The sequence below is a fragment of the Daucus carota genome, chromosome 2 (genome assembly GCF_001625215.2).
Source record: "Daucus carota subsp. sativus chromosome 2, DH1 v3.0, whole genome shotgun sequence".
NCBI classification, from domain to species: Eukaryota; Viridiplantae; Streptophyta; class Magnoliopsida; order Apiales; family Apiaceae; genus Daucus; species Daucus carota.
Window position 1 is genome coordinate 11,294,163 of NC_030382.2, and position 23,632 is coordinate 11,317,794.

General features: G+C 35.3%; 3 protein-coding genes across 3 annotated transcripts; 2 read left to right on the forward strand and 1 right to left on the reverse strand.

Annotated features, from left to right (window-relative positions):
* Nucleotides 1-818: 818 nt before the first annotated feature.
* On the forward strand, nt 819-8,921 carry LOC108209252 (auxin response factor 6). The gene is made up of 14 exons (XM_017380060.2): nt 819-1,829; nt 2,293-2,405; nt 2,874-2,972; nt 3,107-3,163; nt 3,245-3,400; nt 3,508-3,592; nt 4,439-4,529; nt 4,833-4,997; nt 5,073-5,195; nt 6,246-6,321; nt 6,418-6,565; nt 6,761-7,920; nt 8,029-8,219; nt 8,483-8,921. The coding sequence occupies exons 1-14, from the start codon at nt 1,787-1,789 to the stop codon at nt 8,679-8,681; spliced, it is 2,706 nt and encodes a 901-aa protein (XP_017235549.1). The 5' UTR covers nt 819-1,786; the 3' UTR covers nt 8,682-8,921.
* A 4,320-nt stretch (nt 8,922-13,241) lies between these two features.
* Nucleotides 13,242-13,978, forward strand: LOC135150356 (uncharacterized). The gene is made up of 2 exons (XM_064086620.1): nt 13,242-13,640; nt 13,793-13,978. The coding sequence occupies exons 1-2, from the start codon at nt 13,242-13,244 to the stop codon at nt 13,976-13,978; spliced, it is 585 nt and encodes a 194-aa protein (XP_063942690.1).
* A 956-nt stretch (nt 13,979-14,934) lies between these two features.
* LOC108206560 (uncharacterized) lies at nt 14,935-20,152 on the reverse strand. The gene is made up of 6 exons (XM_017376900.2): nt 19,531-20,152; nt 17,299-17,801; nt 17,126-17,193; nt 16,034-16,123; nt 15,759-15,935; nt 14,935-15,211 (listed from the first exon to the last, which is right to left on the reverse strand). Exons 1-6 carry the CDS (start codon nt 20,034-20,036, stop codon nt 15,161-15,163), a joined length of 1,395 nt encoding a protein of 464 aa, XP_017232389.1. The 5' UTR covers nt 20,037-20,152; the 3' UTR covers nt 14,935-15,160.
* Nucleotides 20,153-23,632: the final 3,480 nt, after the last annotated feature.

Genomic DNA, 23,632 nt, shown 5'->3' on the forward strand with positions numbered 1-23,632 from the left:
TTTATAAAATATAGATTATTTAATTATTGAAAAATTTATGTGATTTATATAAATTAACTTGATTGCAAGTTCGTTCACATAAAACTGTAATTAAAACGAGTTTCACAATTGTAATTAAATACATATTTTTCTTTTCTTTTTCAGCTTTTACAAATTGTTTGAGATCAGATTAATTAAATCAGATATTATAATTAGAAATGAATTCCTCACATCATGAAAGCAGTAAAAAGAGAAATAATGGCGGCATATCTATTACTGTGACAGTGAAGAAACAAAGTTGCAACTAGAAAACTACAAATAGATACTGTAGAAGTGTAGATAGATACATGGGTCCGTTTGAGTTAGAAGTGACTTATTATTTATAGTAAAAAACTAAAGCAGAAGTGAGAAATAAATAAATTAATAAAGGAGATGTTTGTTTCCAGCTTAAAAGCCGGGCTTCTGATTTATAAATTAAAAGCACTTATTTATACCGTTTGTATAAAATGTCAAGAAGCACTCATAAAAACTAGGAATGTTATCTTTTGTTTCAGGACTTCTACTTATTTCTCAAACACTTTAATCACTTATAAGTCTTACCTTGCTCTAATTTTTACTTCACTTATAAGTCTTATCTCTCTTTTATTTTAAGCACTCATCCAAATAGCCCCAAAGTATTTGGAAAAGAAGCAGAAACTGGGAAATAGAAGCTAACATTCTCAGCTTCTTAAAAATATTTCTACATTTTTACACAAATAGGTAAAAAAAAAACAAAAGTAAGAAGCAGCTCCAACTTCTCCACAACAAATGCCCCGTAAATATATAGATACAGTTCAAGAGAAAGCAGCAGTAGCATTAAAGGCACAAGCTTCCACACCCATCTCTCTCTCCTCTTTCATTACTAGTAGTACCTTTTCCCCATTTTTCCATTGCTGGGCAAGTTTGAAAAAACTGTTCTAAAAGCCCCAACTAGACTTTCCTCTCAATTTCCATTCTCCATCATTTTCACCCATACCCATGTACTGAAATAGCACATATTGTCCCTTTTTATTTGCAGATTTATTGTGCCATTTGGGCTCTGAGGGTCTTGATCATTGTGGTATGTAAAGGGGTGTGCTTGAAACTTGTAAAGATCTGTGCTCTTTTGGGTTTGTTTTGTGGAGGTGTTCTTTGTGTTCTTGAAGTTCAAGATTTCGGTTTTCTTTGGTGGTGCAACTAGCCTTTCTCTCTCAATATTCAGCAATTTTCACCCATAGCCATGTACTAATATGGCACATACTGTCCGTTTTATTCTATAACAGTTATTTTGTTTTACTTTGGCTCTGAGGTTCTTGATCATTGTGTTGTGTAAAGGGGTGTGCTTGAAAGTTGTAAAGATCTGAGCTTTTTCTGGTTTCTTGGTGAAGGTGCTTTTAGTGTTGTTGAAGTTGAGCTGAGATCTGGAGAGTATGAGGTTATCAGCAAGTTTTGGCCTTGTGGGGTTTCAAGATTGAGCTCAAATGTGTGGTGTATAAGCTCAGAAATTTTTATGATATCTCTATTAATATAGTTTTAGGATTGGATAAAGTTGAAGTCTTTAAATAGAAAGGGTACTTTAGCTGATTTTAAGTATTGCATTGGGGGGATTGTGAAGGTGAAGAGGAAGTGATTATGTTGTTTTTGGGGGAGAAAGAAGGGAAGGAAGAGTCTGTGAAGCACTTTCGGATTGGGTTCTGGGGAAATTTGTACTCAATTGTTGGATTTAGTAATAGATTGTGATCTCAATTGTGAGGAAATTTTGGTTAAGGGGGTTGTTGCATCTGCAGATATGAGGCTATCTTCTGCAAGTTTCAATAGGCAGTCACCTGAAGGTATATATTTATATGTGTGTGAGAAAAAGAGACTCAGTGATTTCATTTTTTTGGCCATATTTCCTGATATGAATGTTAGTTAAGCTGAAATGGAGTTTTCAATAATGTGATTCTTGATTGGTTCAAATAGTGTATTTCTGGAAATTTTTGTCTAGATTAGTGATATAATATTATCTTTTCATTGTTTTCCTTAAAGTGTTATGTGTAATTTGTATTTTACGAGCATGATTCGGGTATATCTTTAACCTGTTCTCTGGTTTGGAGGGTCATCTTCTTTTCTCACTAATGAAATTTATATTCACAATTTTTTGTTGAATAATATTATCTGGCTATACATGTTTTTGTTTCATTACTAAAGACCTTAAATGAATTGGGTACATGTTAGCACATGTGATTTTTTATATCAAAGTTCGCTACCCATAACAGGTGCTTCTTGCATATTTACCTTTCGTCCATTTTTCAGGTGAAAAAAGTTGTCTGAATTCTGAACTTTGGCATGCGTGTGCCGGACCTCTTGTTTCCCTTCCTGCTGTTGGAAGCCGTGTGGTATATTTTCCCCAGGGTCACAGCGAACAGGTTAGTTTATAATCTACATAGTAGCTCTGGTGTTGAACATTAATTTTGCTTTCACTTTTTTATTTATCAAATCGTCCATCGTACCTCCCTTATTTTCCCTTATTTTTACTCCTTCCATTCAATTTCATTCTCCGCAACCTAAAACAACTTAAGTACTGATTAGAATTCTTACTAGGTTAAACCATCTAACACGATCCCGAAACGCTCTAGTGACATTATCAGGCTCCTAATATGTTTTTGCCTTGAATTAATGAGTTGCATTTGAATGTAATCACTAAAACTCGAAGAATCTCTTGGTATAAGGTCAAAAGTGTAATGGCTAATGAAAAAAGCGGTAGATCATTTTTTTGTCTCTTTGAATTTTTGATTGACATTCATTTCTGCCAAAGTGTTTTGATACTGATTGTTGAATTCAGTTTTCAATGCAGCATACAGGTTAAAATTACTCATTGGAAGTTTTTTGTGTAGGTTGTTGCATCGACAAACAGAGAAGTGGATGCTCATATCCCTAATCATCCAAACTTGCCACCGCAACTCATCTGCCAGCTACACAATATAACTATGCATGTATGCAGTCTAATACTCTCCCTGTTCCATAATGATTGTGGTTTTAGACTTTTTCTAGTTTTTCATCAGGGTTGTCATTTTCCTTTTCCTATTGCCTGCCCTCATATTCTAGGGTCCTGATTTTTCTATTGCAGGCTGATGCAGAGACTGACGAGGTTTATGCTCAGATGACTTTGCAACCACTAAATGCAGTATGCAACTTGAGCCATATTATGTCCATCTGTTTGTTTCATCTCTTTTCCGTTTTCCTCATAATTATCCTAATAATGTAGGAAGAGCAAAAGGAACCATTTCTTCCCGCCGACTTGGCTGCCCACAGCAAACAGCCGACCAATTATTTTTGTAAAACATTGACCGCCAGCGACACAAGTACTCATGGTGGTTTTTCGGTCCCTCGTCGTGCAGCAGAAAAAGTGTTCCCCCCATTGGTGACGTTTTTAGCTTCTTTGGTCTATCTACATATAGCTTTTTTTTATGGGTTAAGATTACCCTTCATAAGCTGCCTTCCAAATTAACAGCATGTTTTGGCTTACAGGATTTCTCACAGCAGCCTCCTGCGCAAGAGTTGATTGCAAGAGACCTACATGAAAATGAATGGAAATTCAGGCACATATTTCGTGGTGAGATTTTATGAACTTACTTTTACAGAAGGCATCAGAATATCTTATATTGTAGTATCACTTGTAAAATGTTTTAGGTGTTTTTCCTTTTGAATGCCTAAGCAGTTGGTTTGTCTCGCCCCAATAACGGTTTGTCAATTTTGGGAGTAGAGTCAATTTATGTCCAAAGAGGCAATTTTTTCTCGTTCTATATATATGTATTTTTTATATTCTTATTGAAAATAAACATTCTGGTTTTAGTAGACATACTGATACAGATTTATTGCTTTCTACAATCTGTGAGATTTGCTGATCTTATTGATGCAGTTCGTAACACTAATTAACAATGACAACCTTCTGGACTTTAGTAATCATTTTTTAAATTTGTCTCCTGCAGAATCTCTTTCCATGGGTACCACTTTTCAATCATTCTCGTTTTTAGGAGTTCTTATCTGACTAGAAAAACTGGAGAAAATTCGGAGTAAACAAAATGTAATGCCAGTATAAATTTTAAGCAAATAACCAAATAGGAAGTCTCAAAGATGTTGGAGAATCTATTCCCCATCACTAAATCTGGCTGTATACTGTAATCCAAATTTTTGTCTCTTATCAGATCATCTACTTCACGAAAATATAGGATGTATCGTGATAGTATATTGCTCATAAATCATACATACTTGAAAGCTTAACTTCGATGTTCTATATGACAGTCTGTAATTTTGCTGGCATGCTAAAGGCTTGAGCTTGTTATTATGCAGACTTCGAAATTTGTATCTACCATTCTACCTTTTTAGTATGTTTAAGACATGGGTTATTAATATTAATACAAGACATTTGATTCTTAAAAAAATTTTATTCTTATTACAGGCCAACCTAAGAGACATTTACTTACGACAGGTTGGAGTGTGTTTGTAAGTGCAAAAAGGCTTGTTGCTGGTGATTCTGTCCTCTTTATATGGTAAGATATCATTCTTATGCTTAGTTTGATGCTTTTGTCGTTTTTATCTTGTTGGAGGCTTGGAGCAACAAGTTTATGACAAGGGATTACTTCTTTCTGGTCCTTTCTATGCAATAAATAAGTGCCTGCATTGTTTGATTTAAATGATGTACGGACAGTATTGCTGAATAACAATGTTCCTTCAATGTATTATGATTTTATCTTAATGAAATATTATTAGCTCTATGATACTATCTGTATTGTAGACAGATTTTGGTATAGCTGGGATCAAACCAAGTTTCTGAGTTCTTTCTCTTGCACCAGGAATGAAAAGAATCAATTATTTCTAGGCATTAGGCGAGCTATCCGGCCACAAACTGTTATGCCTTCTTCAGTATTATCATGTGACAGTATGCACTTGGGGCTTCTTGCTGCCGCAGCTCATGCGGCTGCCACAAACAGCCGTTTCACCATATTTTATAATCCAAGGTGTGTTGTGTTACATATGTGGTTACTTTGTTAATGTACAACCTTTCTTACATCTCAGTTTCATCTTGTATGTAGGGCCTGCCCATCAGAATTTGTCATACCTCTTGCCAAGTATGTTAAAGCAGTATATCATACTAGAGTTTCTGTTGGCATGCGCTTTCGGATGCTTTTTGAAACAGAAGAATCAAGTGTCCGTCGGTAAGTATCAACATATTATACAAACCAGTGTTGTTTTCATTTGTAGTTTACCTCTTTCGGCAGTTCTTAAATTTTGAATCTTATCTGTCGTGTATCTCTCCTTTCAATAGATTAATCTCGTACAGATGTATTACGATATTGTTTATCATGCTTTTGAGTTTCCGTTACACATAAACAGTAGAAAGACAAATTAGATGTCGTCATGACTCATGATCACGATCCAAAGCAGTGTTGTAATTCACGATTTAAAATTCTTTCTGGGGGTTGGGGTGGCAGTGTAGGGATAATATATAATAGTAAACAGATGCAAAGAGAAGATAGGGGGTTAATGCAATGCAAAATCCAAACTCTTGGCTGCTCCATTATTCATAATAGAATAAATCATTTTATAATGATTCTGACAATTGTATAGGGGCGTTAAAGGACATTGAAAGAAAGGAAGCTGTTTATTTCCATTAATCTTTTATTGTGTGACACATGTATATCTGATATATCATCAATTGTGAATGTAGGTGGTTTACGTAAGAAAGTTGTAGTCAGTGCACTTTGAGTTCTTAAGAGTGGTATTTGTTCTTAGTAACACAAGCCTTGTTTCTAATATAGTGAGTTGTTTGTATAGACTAGACGATGTGTTGTTCGGCCATATGGCTGTTTGAGCTTTTGTTGTGAAGGAATTCCCCTCAAGTAGAGTCGTGTTACTACATGTCTAGGAAAAAAAATTGAATAAATGATATTAATGTTCATATAAGATTCCGGAGAGTTGTAATGGTATGTTTGGTGTCACTCTCATTGATTATTATTGCTATTATATACTGAATATTTACAAGTTTAAGGCATTACATTTAATGTTGCTAGTCAGTCATAAAGATAGTTAAAATTCAGTTGAGTCTTGTCAAGTAAAACAGTTGATAGCTAGACCAACTCAATTTTCATACAAGTGAAATAGCTCCTTTAAGCACCATCAATAAAGTCTAACTTCTTTCATCAATTGGTTATGCTTCTACTTGTTGATATACCTAGTAAACAAATACTATTTATGTCCCATTGCAGCTATATGGGCACAATTACTGGTATAAGTGACTTGGATCCTGTTCGGTGGCAGAACTCGCATTGGCGTTCGGTAAAGGTTTGTCTATATATAGCTGAAGATCTTGCTAGTTTTTCGTAGTGTCCCTACATCAACTTTGGTAAAATTGGCATGAAATTTACATGGTAAATGCAGGTTGGCTGGGATGAGTCTACAGCTGGGGAAAGGCAGCCAAGAGTATCGCTCTGGGAAATCGAACCTTTAACTACATTCCCAATGTATCCCTCCCCTTTTCCGCTCAGACTCAAGCGACCTTGGCCACCAGGATTACCCTCATTTAACGGCAAGTTAATTCTTCATTCTTATTATGACAATGGCAATCCACATGATTACATTCTTCCCACTCGTTAAAGCATATTATGCTCTTTTACTAATATGGAGTTTTACTGCTTCCGCTACCTCTTAATTCTTTTATTTACTTAATTACCCTCCTGAGTCATCAATCATCATTATAACTTGTATTATGTGTTGCATGCAGGGATTAAGGATGAGAGTTTAGGTATGAATTCTCCACTTATGTGGCTTCGGGGAGATAATGGAGAGCAAGCATTCCAGTCACTTAACTTTCAAGGGCTTGGAGTCTCACCTTGGATGCAGCCAAGGGTTGATGCTTCAATGCTTGGCATGCAAACTGCTGATATTTATCAGGCTATGGCTGCTGCTGCGCTTCAGGAGATGAGGACTGTTGATACTTCTAAGCATTCAAATCCATCAGCTATGCAGTTCCAGCAAACTCAAGGTATTACTAATAGGATGTTGCAACATAATCAGATGTTACAACAGTCGCAGCCCGAAGCTTCATTTCTTTATAGTGGAGGGGAAAATCAGTCCCAAGCTCAAAGTCAGTCGCACCTTCAGCAACAGTTGCAGCACCAGAATTCATTTAGTAATCAGCTTAAGAAACAGCAGCAACAGCAGCAGCATCAACACCTACAATCTGTAAGATCTCAGCAACACCATATGGTTGATGATCAGAAAGTTTCAGGGGTGGGATCTCTTGTAACTCAGTTCGCTTCTCAAGTTCAGTCACCATCCTTGGATAAATTTACTTCCTTGCAACAGCAGAGTTTTTCAGACTCAAATGGAAACCCTGTCACCAGTCCTGTTGCATCTCCTCTACATAATTTTACTGGTTTGTTTCCTCAAGATGAAGATTCCCAACTTAATTTTTCTAGGTCTGCTGCCCTATTGACTTCTGCAGGATGGCCACCAAAACGAGTAGCAGTTGATCCTCTTCTGTCCTCCGGAGTGTCACAAAGTTTTTTACCCCAGTTGCAGCAGTTAGGATCCCTCCATACTAACAGCTCTCAGGATGCTTTTCCGTTGCTACCGTATAATGGTAGGGATTGCTCAATTGACCAAGGCGGGGACAATGATTCTCATAGACCTCTTCTCTTTGGGGCTAATATAGATTCGACATCTCTCCTTGTGCAAAATGGGATATCAGGTCTTGGGGGAGTTGGTAGTGATGGCAATTCCACATCTGTACCTTTTACTTCCTCCAATTACATGAGTAATGCAGGCGTTGACTTTTCACTTAATCCATCAATAACGGCTTCCAGTTGTATTGATGAAACAAACTTTCTGCAGTCTCATGAGAATTTGGTACAAAAAGATACACCACCAACTTTTGTGAAGGTAATTTTCCGTTGTATACCTGAGGACTATAAATTATCACATATATATTCTTGATGGTTTCTGTAAGTTTGACAATGTTGCATCCTAAAAGCTGGCAATTCCTGTCAGGTGTACAAGTCAGGGTCCTTCGGGCGGTCTCTAGACATAGCCAAATTCAGCAGTTACATTGAACTGCGTAGTGAGCTTGCTCATATGTTTGGCCTTGAAGGCCAATTGGAGGATCCTATAAGATCAGGCTGGCAGCTTGTATTCGTTGACCGGGAGAATGATGTTCTTCTCCTCGGCGATGACCCCTGGCCGTAAGTTCTTGTCTGATGATTCCTTGTAAAAGTCACATCACCATACTACTAAATTACGGAAACTTAGCAAACTTTCTAGTAATATGTACTATATAGCACACATACAACTGTCTAATGTCCCGAGTTATACCAACTCACCTCAGGGTGTTGGGAATAGACCCCAAACTACAGATGTGCTATCGTTGTGTTACTTCTCACCCTAATTGATGCATGCATTTTAGTTTCTTAGGTCACATTTAACTGTATGTTATGTTGCATTCCAGGGAGTTTGTTAACAGTGTCTGGTGTATCAAGATACTCTCACCACAAGAAGTGCAGGAGATGGGTAAACAAGGCCTAGAGCTTCTGAACTCGGTTCCAGTTCAAAGGCTCTCCAGCAATAACTGTGACAACTATCCGAGCCAACATGAGTCAAGAAATTTGAGCAATGGAATTGCATCAGTTGGATCTCTTGATTACTGAAGATAACGACCAGAGAAGTTACTAGTTTCCTAATTTAGCATTTCTTTGAATATAATAGTTTGCTAGGAAGGAATACCTGATTCTAGCTTTAAAGCTGTCTACAAGAGCTGATAATGTAATTATGAAGTTTATCTATGTTTATTATGTCTCTAAGGAGACTAATGTTGTGATACACCAGTCCTGTTTAACATTGGACTGGTCTATCAAGCTAGCTATATGTTGGGTTTGTTCCTATTGTTACCTGGCAATTATCGTACTCAAATACTTCAAATTCTTGGCGGTTAGATATCACTAGGAAAAATTATCACCCTAAATATGTTATCTAATAGCTTATCAGTTCACGTTATTTAATACTCTCTCCACTTCTCATTTCTTTACAATTTTTTTTTTTCATTTTTGGATACATATTTTAAGGCAGATATAAAATATAGTTTCATAACCTTTTTTGGAAGTTTTTTGAGATATAAAAATTTAAATAGTAAATTTTTATTCGGAAGGAAAAAATTTTCAAATTAATTTATTAACCTATATTCTATGTGAGAGAGAAAAGATTCAAACTAATTTATTAATCTATATTCTACGAGAGAATTAGAAAGCGTGCCGACCTTCTTTCCTCAATTTAAATAATTGAAAATAATTGAAGGAGACGGAGAGAATATCACGTTAATTTGGAGGGATTCTGCTTAGACCTCTATAAAATATGTACAATCTATTTTAAATTGAGGAAATTAACGGTTGCAAATTTTTGTTAAGATTGTGTCCGCTGTGCCTATATAAGTATCACTTCTCTAATATATTTGTTGTAAGCGATTGTGTTTTTTTTCGAAATACTCAATTTTAAGAAGTTTTTTTTATTACAAAAATAGCGTAATTTTTAAAACATTGTAAAAATATAATTTTTCGAAAAGAAAATCCCAAAACCCCCATTTCTTAAACATTTTTGTAAATATACCGTTTAAAATTTTTCAACGTATATACAAGTGCTAGTAAATGTTAGGAATATGCTATGCTTGATGATGCAATTAATTATTTTCTTTATCGTAAGTTTGTAGCTGATCATCGAATGACATATTTAATTGTAGTATCTACTGATCAGATTACCCATTAACGGATGACGAGGTGCTGTAACGAAACTGTAGTATCCTTAGCAGTTGATAGATGTTATTGTGATCAACTAATATAGCAATTGTTCTATCAATGGATGTGTAGTTAGGATGACAAATTGTAAATATTCCAAGTCATGTTATCTACACAAGTGAAGTGAAGAATCAACGACTAATCAAAAACATCAACAGATGAAGAATAAAAGCATCATCGACTACTATCTCAATCCATCAACGGCTACCAATAAAAGTCTATCAATTGATACACTCAAGATACCATCAATGACTGCACTCATAGTTATCAGTTGATGGTTCTTCAAGCTATCAGTTGACAACTACAGGTCAAGTAAAAGGACAAGAGTTACATGGGTTGATATAAAAGGTGATGCACCAATTTTGGAAGCTAAATTATAAAATTTTTAATCAAATATTGAGAATCTCGAAACCTACCATTTCAAGCAAAGCAACAAGAATTTCATTTGCCAAAATATGTGTCAAGTCCAAGAAATTTTATACTTGTATTTGTAATGAAAAGAGTAGGTATATACTTTTGCAGGCTAGTACTTTCATACATAGTTTGTATTTTACATTTGACAGTAACACACAAGGCAATAACAAAAGAGCAAGAGTTTAGTTCTTAGTAAGTGAGATCTGTAAAGCTTTTGCTCTTTAGTTTCTTTGTATGTAGCCAAGTGAATTAACTTGGGTGGTTCTTAATATAAAAATCCTCATCATCCTCATTTGCACAAGTAACTGCAGCAGCAACCTTTTTATCTTTGAATCCTTTAAAGCCTGGTGGATAACCATGAAGCTTGAAACAACGCTCTGCACTATGTCCAGGTACTTTACAGTGACTACAATAGTATTTCGAGTTCTTCTTGAGTCCTGGATTGAATTTGGATGCTCCTAGATTTGTAGACTTCTGTGAGGTTACTTGCTTGTTGTCAAAACTTTTCCTGTTATCAACCATGAAAGCAAGAGACTCAGTGTTAGAGGCCGAATTTGCTATGTCTTGGTGCCTTTCTTCCTGAGAAAACAGCCTAAAGGCATTAGCAATAGTAGGAAGTGGCTGTTGCATCAGCACATTGCCCCTGATTATGGAATACTTGTCACTAAGCTTCATCATAAACTGGATTAACCTGTGGTTTTGTTGTCTTTGAAGGATCTTTTGATTGACATTACACACACATTTGTTGCAAGAACAGTAAGGTAAGGGATCAGCATCCAACACAGCATCCCACAGAGTTCTGATCTCAGTAAAAAACTCGGAAATCGACTTGTTCCCTTGATGAGCCTCAGCTAACTGTTGTTCAACAGAATAAACCTGTGCCATAGAAGCAAAACCATACCTATCTTCGAGATCGTCCCAAATTTCTTGTGCATTCTTAAAGGACAACACACTCTTAGCAATACTTTCATCGAGATTAGTAAGCAACCAGGCACACACCATATCGTTACAACGTTCCTAAGCTTTAAGATCAACAGAGGTTAAGTCTGGTTTAGCAACAGAACCATCAACAAAACCTAATTTGTTTTTCATAGACAAACTCAGCAACATTGAACGTTTCCAACTCGTAAATCCATTTCCATCAAACTTCACAGACACTAATTGTGAAGCACTATGATCAGACGGATGAATGTAATATACACTCGATTGATCATACACCGGCAAGATCACAGTACGATCATGAACATTTCTTGAAGAATCAGCCATATTTCTTCAGTTTTGACTCAAATTACACTACTGATGACAAGAACACTAAGCAGATTCAGTAAACTAGGACTGTAAACAGAGAGTTTAGAGTGATTGCACCTTGAAATTAACGCAGAAATGAGTAGAAAAACGCAGATTCACAAACCCTTTCGAGCTCAGATCGGTCGAGAAACGAAACAACTTCTTCAATCTTGATCGTTTTGGCTCTGATACCATGTTAAAACTATGATTCTGAATTTAACTAAGTAACAAAGATGAAGAAGAAAGCTAAGAAAACTCCATTACACTATTGAACAACTAACTGTATTTACATTCTTGTAGAAGAGAAAATGTAAAGACTGAAAACTTAAACTACAAAGACAATGCATATGCTAATATATACAGGTGAGTGGATCGTGTCTAGAATCTAACAGAACATTCTGTTGTAACAAACTCTCAACTGAATCTCTGAGTTGGCACTGCCTTGCTGGCACCACCTGGAACACTCTGGAACTGTTCCTCCACCTCAGCTGTACCACAACATGCATGTTGAGCATGCATGGAATCTGATATCGCAACAATTGTTCAATGTCTTCTTTTAATGAATTGGCTAGGCTTGCTTATCAAGCCATCCAACAGCAATGAAAATCATAAGTTAAAACTGCCGAGGGTTGGGGAATGCTCGGGCAGTTCGTGCTTTGGGAGACTTAATTAAGTCTCACAAACCCAACATCTTGTTCTTAATAGATGTGTTGTCGAAAAAAGAAAGAATAAAGAAGTTAAGTATGAAATTTGGTTTCGAGAATTTCTAGGCAGTGGATAGCATTGGAAGAAGTGGAGGTCTAGCATTGTTGTGGGATAGAAGTGTGCAATGTTCTGTGTTTGATTTTGATCAAAACCATATAGATGTCCATATGTTGCAAAATAATATTCCGAAGTGGAGATTGACTGGCTTTTACGGCTATCCTGAGAGATCTCAAAGAAGAGAGTCATGGAAGTTTCCAAAAACTTTGTGGAACATATCTCATTTTCCTTGGGTTTTGTTAGGTGATTATAATGATATGCTCAGCGAAGGGGGAAAAAGTGGGCCTCATAAACATCCACAATTGTTGTTCGTTGGTTTCAGATGAACTGTTGATGAATGCAGTTTGATCGAGCTTGACTTAATGGGTGGTAAGTTTACTTAGGATAAGAGTAGAGGGAAAAAAGATTGGGTCAGGGAAAGATTGATTGAGCGTTTGCATCAGCTTCGTGGTGACAGTTATTTCCTTTATGTAGGTTGGAGGTGCATCATACAATCTACTCTGACCATGATCCTATTAAGCTGGATCTTTATAGTACTGAGTCACTCAAGGAAAAAATTTCGTTTTCGGTTTAAGAACACTTGGCTGAAAGAGCATTCCTTCTATGAGGAAGTTTCGAATTACTGGAAAGACTTGGTTCCAATACACTATCTCTCGAAATTATTGGAGTTATCGAGAATCATGGAGAAGTGGGGGCGTAATTTTTTTAACAAGTTTCGTGAGAAAATTAAAAAGCAGAAGAGATCCTGAGTTTGTATGAAGACTGAGCAGAAAGAAGCGTTATTTTGAAGAGAAGAGCAATTTAGAGGATCTTTTAGTTCATGAAGAGGCGTACTAGAAGCAGATAGCTAAATTCTTTTGGCTTTTGGAGGGAGATTCAAATACAAAATATTTTCATGCATATGCAACTACAAGGAAAGCAAAGCGATTCATCATCCAGTTAAAGGATGATAATGGTGATATGTTGTCTGATCAGGAAAGTATGTGCAGAGTGGTTAAAGACTATTTTATAAAGTTGTTTAGCCATGCTGACAGTAGAGTAGAGGAGGGCCTGGTTAATAACAACATAGTAATCACAGAAGCTCAAAACTATAAGTTGACAGAAGAATTCACATTTGATTACTTCTCTTTAGTAGTGAAACAAATGCATCGGGATAAGAGTGTTGGGCCAGATGGTCTCAATCCCGCTTTTTACCAGAATTTCTGGAATGTCCTGGGTCAAGAAGTGTTCCAGTGCTATCTTAAATGGCTAAATGAGGTATCTTTCCCTACCAAGCTAAATGATACTACAATAGTCTTGGTTCCCAAGAGGGATGGTGCAGATTGCATGAAGGACCTTCGTCCTATTGCATTATGTAACGTCTATATAAGATAGTAGCTAAAGTTTTATCGAATCGGCTCCGAGTTTTACTTCCAGATATCTTTTCTGAAAATCAGCCAGCTTTTGTTCCGGGGCGTAGCATTACAGAAAATGTCCTTATAGCTTTTGAAACGATGCATTACATGAAGTAGAAAAAACGAGGAGATGAAGGTGTAATAGCTTTGAAGCTTGATATGAGCAAAGCCTATGATAGAGTGGATTGGGACTTTCAGAAGATGCAACTTGAGCAAATGGGTTTTTCTAGTAAATGGATTGCTTGGATCATGTTATGTGTATCCACTGTTTCGTACTTTGGTAAAATTCGATTAAGTCGATGATTAATTGGTCAAAATTGGATTAATCAGTCAAAAATCAGGTAGAATATTAAAATTTACAAAATTTATAGGGAAAATTTAAAATTTTAAAAATGATTAGATAATATTATTTATATGTATAATATTAAAATAATTTCAAATAATGATCATGTTATAATTAATGTATATAAATGTTGGACATTAATGTATAATAAATACATTACTTAGACATTAATGTATAATAAATGCGTTAGTATTAAACCTTTATATATATTAAAATATGTGTATTAAGTGAAGGGTATATTAATCATATCGAATTAATTTACAATGATTAGACATTAATGTCTAATAAATACGTTAGTGTTAAAAGTCAATAATAACCTTTATATATATAAATATTGTATAATGAGCAAAGGGTAAATTGGTCGTTTTGAATTAAATTACTCATGGTTGCTGTATTATATATATAATAGATTAGTAGGTGCCTTGATTAGTAAGTTTTGCTTCAACCTACTCCGTCCCAGTCAATTCTATACAGTTTATGTCCCATCATTTCTATACATTCCAAAAATAGTAATTTTTAATAATATAAAACACTATTACACCCACTATTTTCTTCCCCTATCTTCATTCTATAATAGTATAAACACTATTACACCCATTACTTTACTCCACCACTTTACTCACTTTTCCTCTAACTTTACTCATTTTTTACACTTTTTCTTGGTCTCCATGTCCAAATCATGTCCATGATTGTACATGTCTCCATGTCCAAATCATTTGTATATAATTGACCCGGACGGAGGGAGTATAACATAATTACTAGGTGTCAGATATGTAGCTGGTTTACAGAGTTTGCAGTGGAACATGATCTGGTATATAAACCGCAAACCTCATTTTCAATATCGTTCAAGTGAAACAATTCAACATTTTTTTCGCATCATAAAATGTACCAGGCATTAATGTAATACACCCAGAAATGATACAGAGTATTTCATATAAACACTACAATGTATGAGTATATATATGATACAAAACTTGCATGATCCTTCTGTGCATATCTTTAACTTTCAGTTGCAGAACTAACATATAATAAGCAGTTCAGACTGGAATTTAATTCGACAAAACACACCGAGTTCCACAACTCTTTAAATCCAAACTCTTATCCGAATTGACAATATACTGCTACAAGCTTTACAAAATAGTCTATCCTCTAGTTGTTTTAATATCTTGGGAAGTATATGTAGCCCAGGCATCCTGTATACAAAGCTAAATCAGTTATACTGTTAAACATAACGATTACTAGCAAGAGTCGAAAGTTTACTTGCAGACAATCTTTAAGACTACTTGAGCGTGTAGTAAGAAAAACAGATTGCTTGATATCATAATTTATGTATGCATGTCTTGATAATTACAATGAGTTAGTTTAAAACGAAGCTTATATATACGTTTTACTACTTAGTAGGGCACTTAAGGAAATGCTAATCATTCATACAGCATAAGGGAAAAGCTTTTATTCCGATCCATTGAGTTTCTAAATTATACGAGGAGACAATGATAGCTATGGGCGTGTCAGATAAGCAAGATCGTGGAAGATCCCTGTGTGTTTTCGGGTGACATTATGCCAATAATTGTTAGTGGCTTGCTGCTAAAAATCCAAATCATCTCATTTTTCTCCTACCATAGTGTTTTCTTAACAACTCAAATTTAATAGGATCTCTGTTATTCGATATTGTTATCTAAAAATGTAAGTGTAGTTAAGTATAACAGTTGCATTTACATTGGCACGCAAGAAACAATTTACCTGAAGGATGGAAAGTGCCTTCTCTGCAATATACTTTTGCGGAGGAGTTGCACTTCTTTGTTGCAGTTTGGCCCGATGCAGACACAGTCGCGCTTTCTGATAAGCCTTGTTCAAATTTGAGCTTTCACTTAGAATTCCTAGAGGCACTGGGCACCAGCCACTAGTTGGCCACAATATCTGTTAAACAAAATAATATCACCCAAAACACAGAAAATTAGTACCAGTTCAAGCATGGTCAATAATATAATAAATTATTACTGGAGATCAGGTTTTACTTCGTGTAAAGTTGAGATCAGCAATTGAATGTTTCTTTTCTTTCCAGACGACCACAACCTTATCTCTTCATCTAGTAATGCCATTTCCTTCTGTACTACACACAAGGAAGATAAAAAGTGACTTTTAGTCAGACTTTGATTCTAATTCAGAACATGGATAGTGGAAAACTATAAGCACGTAGTCATTTCAAATGTCCCGACAAGGGGAAAGCACTCTCCCTGTAAATTCGATTAAGTAGTCATGTAACATGAAAACACATGCATAAATGGGGACCTATTAACAACCAGAACTAATTATTGAGTTGCAGACAGATCCAGATTTGATCATTGGAATATAAGTACCGGATCATCGTCCACAATCAAACGCCACACTTTACAACAAACAGTAGTTCAGCTGTAAATTTGTCCCAAAATTGTTTGGCACCCCCCACCGTCCAGTTTTCCTCTTTATATCATTCATCAACTGAGCAGACACTGGTACAAATAATGCCACTACTACCTTATCCCGTACAATATCTACAACCAGTGGTCGGTTTCGGTTCGGTTAACCGTTGGTCGGTTTCGGTTTTTTCCGGTTTTTATATGATTAGAAACTAGTATACAAATTTAATATTATTATTAATTTTAGAAAAATATTTATATACTTATAATATCAACTTCTCTTACTAAACTATATAATTAATATATTATAGCACATATATATAATATATTATTTATAATATGTTATATATAATACTATATAATAAATGTTATATTTTTATTATATATTATATAAACGGTTCGGTTTTTCAGTTCGGTTTTAGGGGTAAAACCGTAACCGTTACCAAACCGTTATATCGGTTCGGTTCGGTTACGGTTTTTTTCGGTTTTTGTCGGTTACGGTTTTTTTCGGTTTGGTTTTTCGGTTTTTCGGCTCGGTTTCGGTTTTTCGGTTTTTTTTGCTCACCCCTAAGCATTTGTTTTTCTCTCTGCATCAATCGTCTATTAACCGATTGTGACTAGTTATAATGTCACTCATTTTTTTTATTTGCAATAGCTACAAGAAACATTATTTTTCCATATGATATAAGATCTTCTGCATAACAAAATTACCACTTGTAAGCCCAATGATGCGTATCCATATATTTGTGCATCTGTGAACGGAAGCACAGCAGGGGTTTCTGCGAGTTCATGAATATTCAACATATAATCATGGTTAGCAGCGTGTCACATAGAACTGAAAAATAATAATTATAAGCACCATTGTAAGGAAATTTATAAATTACCAGGCATCTCTGCAAAAACTGGTTTCTCAGGTTGTCTACTGCTCCATTCTTCTAGTGAACTTTGTGACTGAAATTTCCCCTTCGCCCATTCAACTGCTTCGGCAACACCTCCTACTTTATTTGTTTGTTCCTTGTTACCGCCATTTATCTCAATAATGTATGAGCTCATTACTTCATCGTCATCACCTTCCTCTTCTTCTTGAATTTTATTGGTCCTGTATTGTTGTTCTTGAAGAAGGGAAGATACGACAGATGAAGGGGAATTGACCTCCAGATCATCGACTGATACTTTGAAGCTACTATATGAATTAGGTCCAAGGTTCGAGGTCTGTGGAGAAGACACACGTCTAGAAAATCCAAAATCGATGCTTTTAAAACCATCAATATGTTCATTTTCAGCGACTGAAGGACGACAGCAGGAATAATTGGGCATTCCCTGTTTCTGCTGCACTACTTTGTGCATAGCTGTTGATGTCTTCCATCTAGACGGCACATTTATTGGCCTTCAAATGCATACTAAATCAGTAAGTACAAAAATCAAGCAACCACATCTCATAAATATATGTGTTCGATTACACAAGCAACATCATGGCTGGCACCCTCTAGCTACTCTGTTAAACTGCACGATAAATTTGCTGGTGCAACCAAAATTATTACGTTGTGTTTTTATATTACTTTGTTTTATAAATAAACAAACTCATACAACCCTTTGTCTTTGATAAGATTGAACTCCATGACCTCCGGTAAGCGGAGCAAGAACGATACTATCTTACCTGACATGGTACCACAAAATTTTAATGTCACATACTAAATTCCTCCAGTGAGACTCAAGAATTCAACTTCTTGTTATCGAAAAAAACAAAAGCTCAGGGCCGTTTGGGTGAGCTTAAATTAAATACTTCTTGATTAAAGTAGAAAAAATTAAATAAAAGTTAGAAGTAAGTTAAGACTTAATAAGTGTTTAAAGTGTTTAGTAAAAAAACAAAAACTCTCAAGGAAAAGTTAGCATTTGTAACTTCTAAAACCTGTTTCTGCTTTTTTAAACAAACGGGGTCAACAAAAACAGATTTCAACTTCTTTGGAAAGAAGTGCTTCCCTTGCATGGCCAAACAGGCAGGGTATCATCCGGAAAAGATAATTTCTGGTAATCTTCATGTCGGTTGTCTGTACACTACCAAAACCACACAACTTTGAGCAACTTCTAGCTAATGAAATCCTGAAAATCCAATCTCATGATTTCTGAAATAATTTAAAGCAAAGCTTGCTAGAGCAATTGAGTGATGGCCCCAGGCCCCCAACAAAAAAGGTCATCACTTATCATGTCATATGCTGTGACATAATAGCTCTTTTACTTAAAGGCCAAACCATAAGCCAGGTGGGGTTTCCACTAAAGTCAGGTCGGCCATGAGTCTAATTTTTATTTTCTCTCTGTAATCTTGATTTGCCATGTGTGTATTAAAAAGATTAAATTATACTCCCCTGAGCATAATTTTGATTTTAAAACACTTAAAAGACATGGATTTGTAATACATGGGGGATATCAAACTCGAACCTTCCTACTCCCACTATCACAAAAATTGTTTTGTCGTGTATTTAAAACATCCAAAACAAAAGTGGATGTTCGGTGATTTAGTTTTCGACCGTAAAATCGAAGTGGAGTACTCATATATCATATGATAGAATTAAAATTATAGTGGATTGTTTACTCTTTCTTGGAATAAAATCAAATCTCAAGATCGCATGATCTGATATTCATGAATGTCTAAAATCACATGACCATATCCCAAAGGGTGTCTCGTATGGTTGGACAGTGACGCTTAAGGCTGGCTGCCTCTTGAGGTCACGAGGGCATTCTTGGAGTAAGTGGCTGCTCGGACACCATTTTAACAAATAGTAATCAGTTACTTACGTAAACATCTAAAAAATGAGTTTTGAAAATATTAACTGATATAAGATCGTTTTAATTTGTATTTGTTACACAAATAAATCATTGCAAAAATGGGTTTCAAGTTTGCAGCTGCAAACACTGATGGAAAACGCGACTACTACCAACAATAAGTACTTATCTAACTATAATAAGAAAATACGATCGCAGAGCACTGTACATGTAATATGGAGCTACTCTCTTGTAACATTTCCATTCTGAATTTAGGAATAAAATTGAAGTCTGATTAAATTTTATTTTTCTAAAAACAGTAATTTATTAAAAAAATATATAAAAAATTGTAGTACCTGAGCTTTGAAGCAAACACAGGGAAAGAAGCATCTTCATCACTCATCACTGCCTGGAACGGACTCAACTCCTCCGAACTCAAAACCGACGACGAATTCGACTTTGAATTCGTCGTTTTCGACTTCGACCTCGACCTACACCTCCTCCCCTCCTCCGTCTCATTCCCAAACATGTCAACATAAAACTCCTCCCCTCTCCTCCCTCCTCCGGGCGCCGGAATCCTGAATTCCGGCAAGTTCCTCCCGGTTCCCGTCGGAGAAACAAATTTCTCGGGCTTCCGAAAAATGTGCTCGTACGAAAGACTCTGCATGTCGCCGCGGGAGAATTGGCGGGAAAGCACAGTAAGTGGTGGCCCCCCGAAGACATCGTCGAAGTCTTCGGGGTCAAGTGGCATGGGCTCACCGGAGGAAGGCTTGCAAGAAGCGTGTTGTTCAGTCGATTTTCGACGTGGGATTGAAGGGTTTGCCGAGGACATTCCCATCGGCATTCGCCATGACTCGTCCATTTCTCTTGCAAAGATTTGCTTCGGATTTCGAGTTTGGGTTGTGTAACCTACTGAATATTTTTAAGGATGCTTTTCTAGAGTGTCTGTAATCTTTGTAGCTTGCTTAGTCAAAAAGGAGTGTCATTACATTACATATATATTCAGAGCTGGGGACCTCGTTCGTTTGAGTGGTCCTGCAAAGCACGAATGATTTTACTTAATTATGATTAATAGTTCAATACTCGTAATTTTAATTGTTTTATGATAATAAAACACGTTCCTACATTTATATATGTGATATTCAAAAATTATTTTAAATTTGAGAAATCAGAGTGAATGGAGTGACATATATTATCCCGAGGTCTAGCTCAAATGCATTGGCAACCCATTCTATATGACAGATATATTAAAGTATTAGAGGTTGTTTGGTCAACTTAAAAAAAAAAAAAGACGATTATGTTTAACTTTGTTGAAAACAATTATGTTGAGAATAATAATCAGAGCGATTAATATTTCCAAGCCCTTCTATGCTTCTCAATTGGAAGTTGCACACAAGACAAAGTTGAATAATTTATTTGCACTGTTTGATATCATTGATCAAAGCCTAACTAAAGTTAATTAAAAATGTGATTATTCAACACCTAATTTCCTTCAAACCAAATAAAAAATAATATTTTAGGCGCTATAATAAGATGTTGATGTGCCTTTTTTGGCAAGCAGGATAGTCGGGTTTTTTTTTTCAATAGGAGTTTTTCATTTTCTTAATTCATTTGTGTCAATCAAAAATATTTTTAAGAAATTCCGAAGTTAAAAGTTGAAAACTGAGAAAGCAACTTTCACTTCTTTTAAATCTTCTATTCTAATAATACCACACTAAAATTTTAAATTCTTAAATATTTAAAATTTTATTATTCAAATACTTAAATAATTTACAAGTCATTATTTACTTGTAGTTCCTTTTCTAATTTTAACAATGAGTAATTTATTCTGAGATTTATATACATATATTCAAAATAAGTAACTTTATATAAAAATAGCTGAATGACCCATATATATTGAGAAAAACAAATATTTTTTACTTTTCTATTTGTTTGAGACTAGTTGACTTTCAACAGTCATTCCACGAAACTGAGAAACCCAAATTACCTGATTTTATATTCCACGAAAAATGTTAAATATTTTCAGAATAATAAGTAATAATTTAATTATTGATATTTTGTGATGAAAGTGATAATTATTGAAGGTTGTTTCTTTTAGCATGGATATCTATTACGTAAATACACTTATCGGTCTCTTTCTCCTGAATAACATTTATACCTAACAAACAAGTCTCATATGCTCTCCCCTCTTCTTTTAACTAACTTTGGATTTTTCTTTTTGCCCATGGCGTATACGAAATAAAAATTATATATTTTCATTTGCGACATAATTGAATGTAGAAATAGAGAATATATCAAATTAATCTCGAATATAGCATATTTTTTCATGCAAGGCAGTGTTCTAACTTGTTGCATTTTTATCAAAACTTAGAATTTCATTGAGTCAGTGTTGCAGTCTTGACTAGCAGATATGGATCAAACTGTGCATCATTTATATGGTCCCGTTGGTTTTTATTTATTTATCACAAATCTATTTGTTTTAGGAAAGAAAATGTAAATGTGTATTTTATTCCAAAATTAAGTACTTACTTTGAAAAAAAATTAATGTTAAACACCCACTAAATATTTAATACAAATATATTATATAAATGTGTAAGACATTTTTTTGAAATAAATTCCTTTTTTACTTTTTATAAAATTTGAAATAATTAAATAATTATATATTATATTACGTAATAATGTGTATATATGCACAACAAAACTGCAACTATTACTCTCATTTGTAAATACGTAACCCCCCAATCGAACCAGCCAGCCTTACACACTCAAGAATCACGTTCCCTCACTACCTAACAGAGTAGAACACAAAAATGTACATATGTATAACTATAAACACTAAATACCAACAGAATATCTGCTTTTTGGTGTCAATGTCATGATTTTCCTTGACAAGTTAGGATTACAACCTTTAATGAAGTTCCTTTACTTAACAGTGACACTTACCGAATAACTTTATTCTACCTTTTAATAATTAAGCTTTTCAGTTAATCCAAGATTTGGTGTTAGGCTCCTCGTTATAAACTAGCCCGTGCGAGTCACGGCTTGATTGTGCAAACAGTTCGGTTAAGTAAAAATCAAACCGAATAACAAAAAAAAAAAAATTCAGTTTGATTAATCAAATTTCATAACTCAGTTCGGTTTTCGGTAATAGATTTTCTGAAATTCGATTTTTCGGTAATTTGATTTTTAACCGCAGTTAACTGAAAAACCGAATATAAAATCAAAATATATGTTATTAATTAATTAAAATATTCTTATTCTATTCTTCTAACTGCACTTCTATTACTCACTTCACTTTTATCATCAAATCCCTAATTTCCCTAAACAACACACGACGCATCCATCAGAGATTCTCGCGAAAGCCGAGTCACATAAACCCTAATTCCTAATTTGGAAGGCAATCTAATTAAAGATTTGGATTTCAAATCACAGCAGACCCTAAGCTCTATTCTCTCAAGTCTCAATAACGACGACGCACAGAGGCGTAGATAGGGCTGTTTAACGAACCGAGCTGTTCGCGAACAAGCTCGAGCTCGGCTCGTTAAGAGCTCGTTCGGCTCGGCTCGTTAAGTTAACGAGCTCGAGCTCGAACACAAAAAATTGTTCGTTAAGTAAACGAGCTCGAGCCGAGCTTTTAGTATGTTCGGCTCGAGCTCGGCTCGAGCTCGGCTCGAGCTCGTTCGGCTCGAGTTCGGCTCGTTAAAGCTCGAAAAAATGTAATATTTTCGGGATTTTTTTATAATTTATATATGTTATTGGACTCAGAATTCAACATAATATATATATATATTTTAGTGATGTAAACAAAATTTTAGGAAATAATAATTTTATTTGGTTTTTAACAGGCAAGTAGAAGTTTGACTAGTACCGCTAACTAGTGTTTAATCCTAATTTAGTGTTTCAATATTTTAAAAAATATTTTTTACCGATCCAACTGTATGGATGTTAACATATATACATTTTAGTGATATAAACAAAGTTTCAAAAAAATTGAAATTATTAGGTTAGCTATTTTAAGAGTCAACTAGCGGTTTGTCCTTATTTTTTTTCTGACTCGGCTCGGCTCGACTCGACTCGGCTCGGCTCGTATTTGTTCGCGAACAAGCTCGTGTTCGGCTCGTTAAGCCGAGCTTGAACACAATTTTTGTTCGATTAAAAAGCTCGGCTCGGCTCGGCTCGTCAGAAAAAAAATTAAAGCTCGGCTCGGTTAGGTCAAAACTCGGCTCGGCTCGGTTCGTGAACAGCTCTAGGCGTAGAGGTATTTTCGATTGACTCGATTCTTATTTTAATTGTGGTGTATTGATGTTTGTTACTTTGACCTTGTATACTAAGTTGTAGTTGTGTATTGTGTACTTGTATTGTAGTTGTGTACAGTAGAGTCATAATCTGCACAGGTATTCTCACGCGTGCATATTCTCATACACGTGAATTAAAAAATATTGCTAGTCTTGTCCTTGT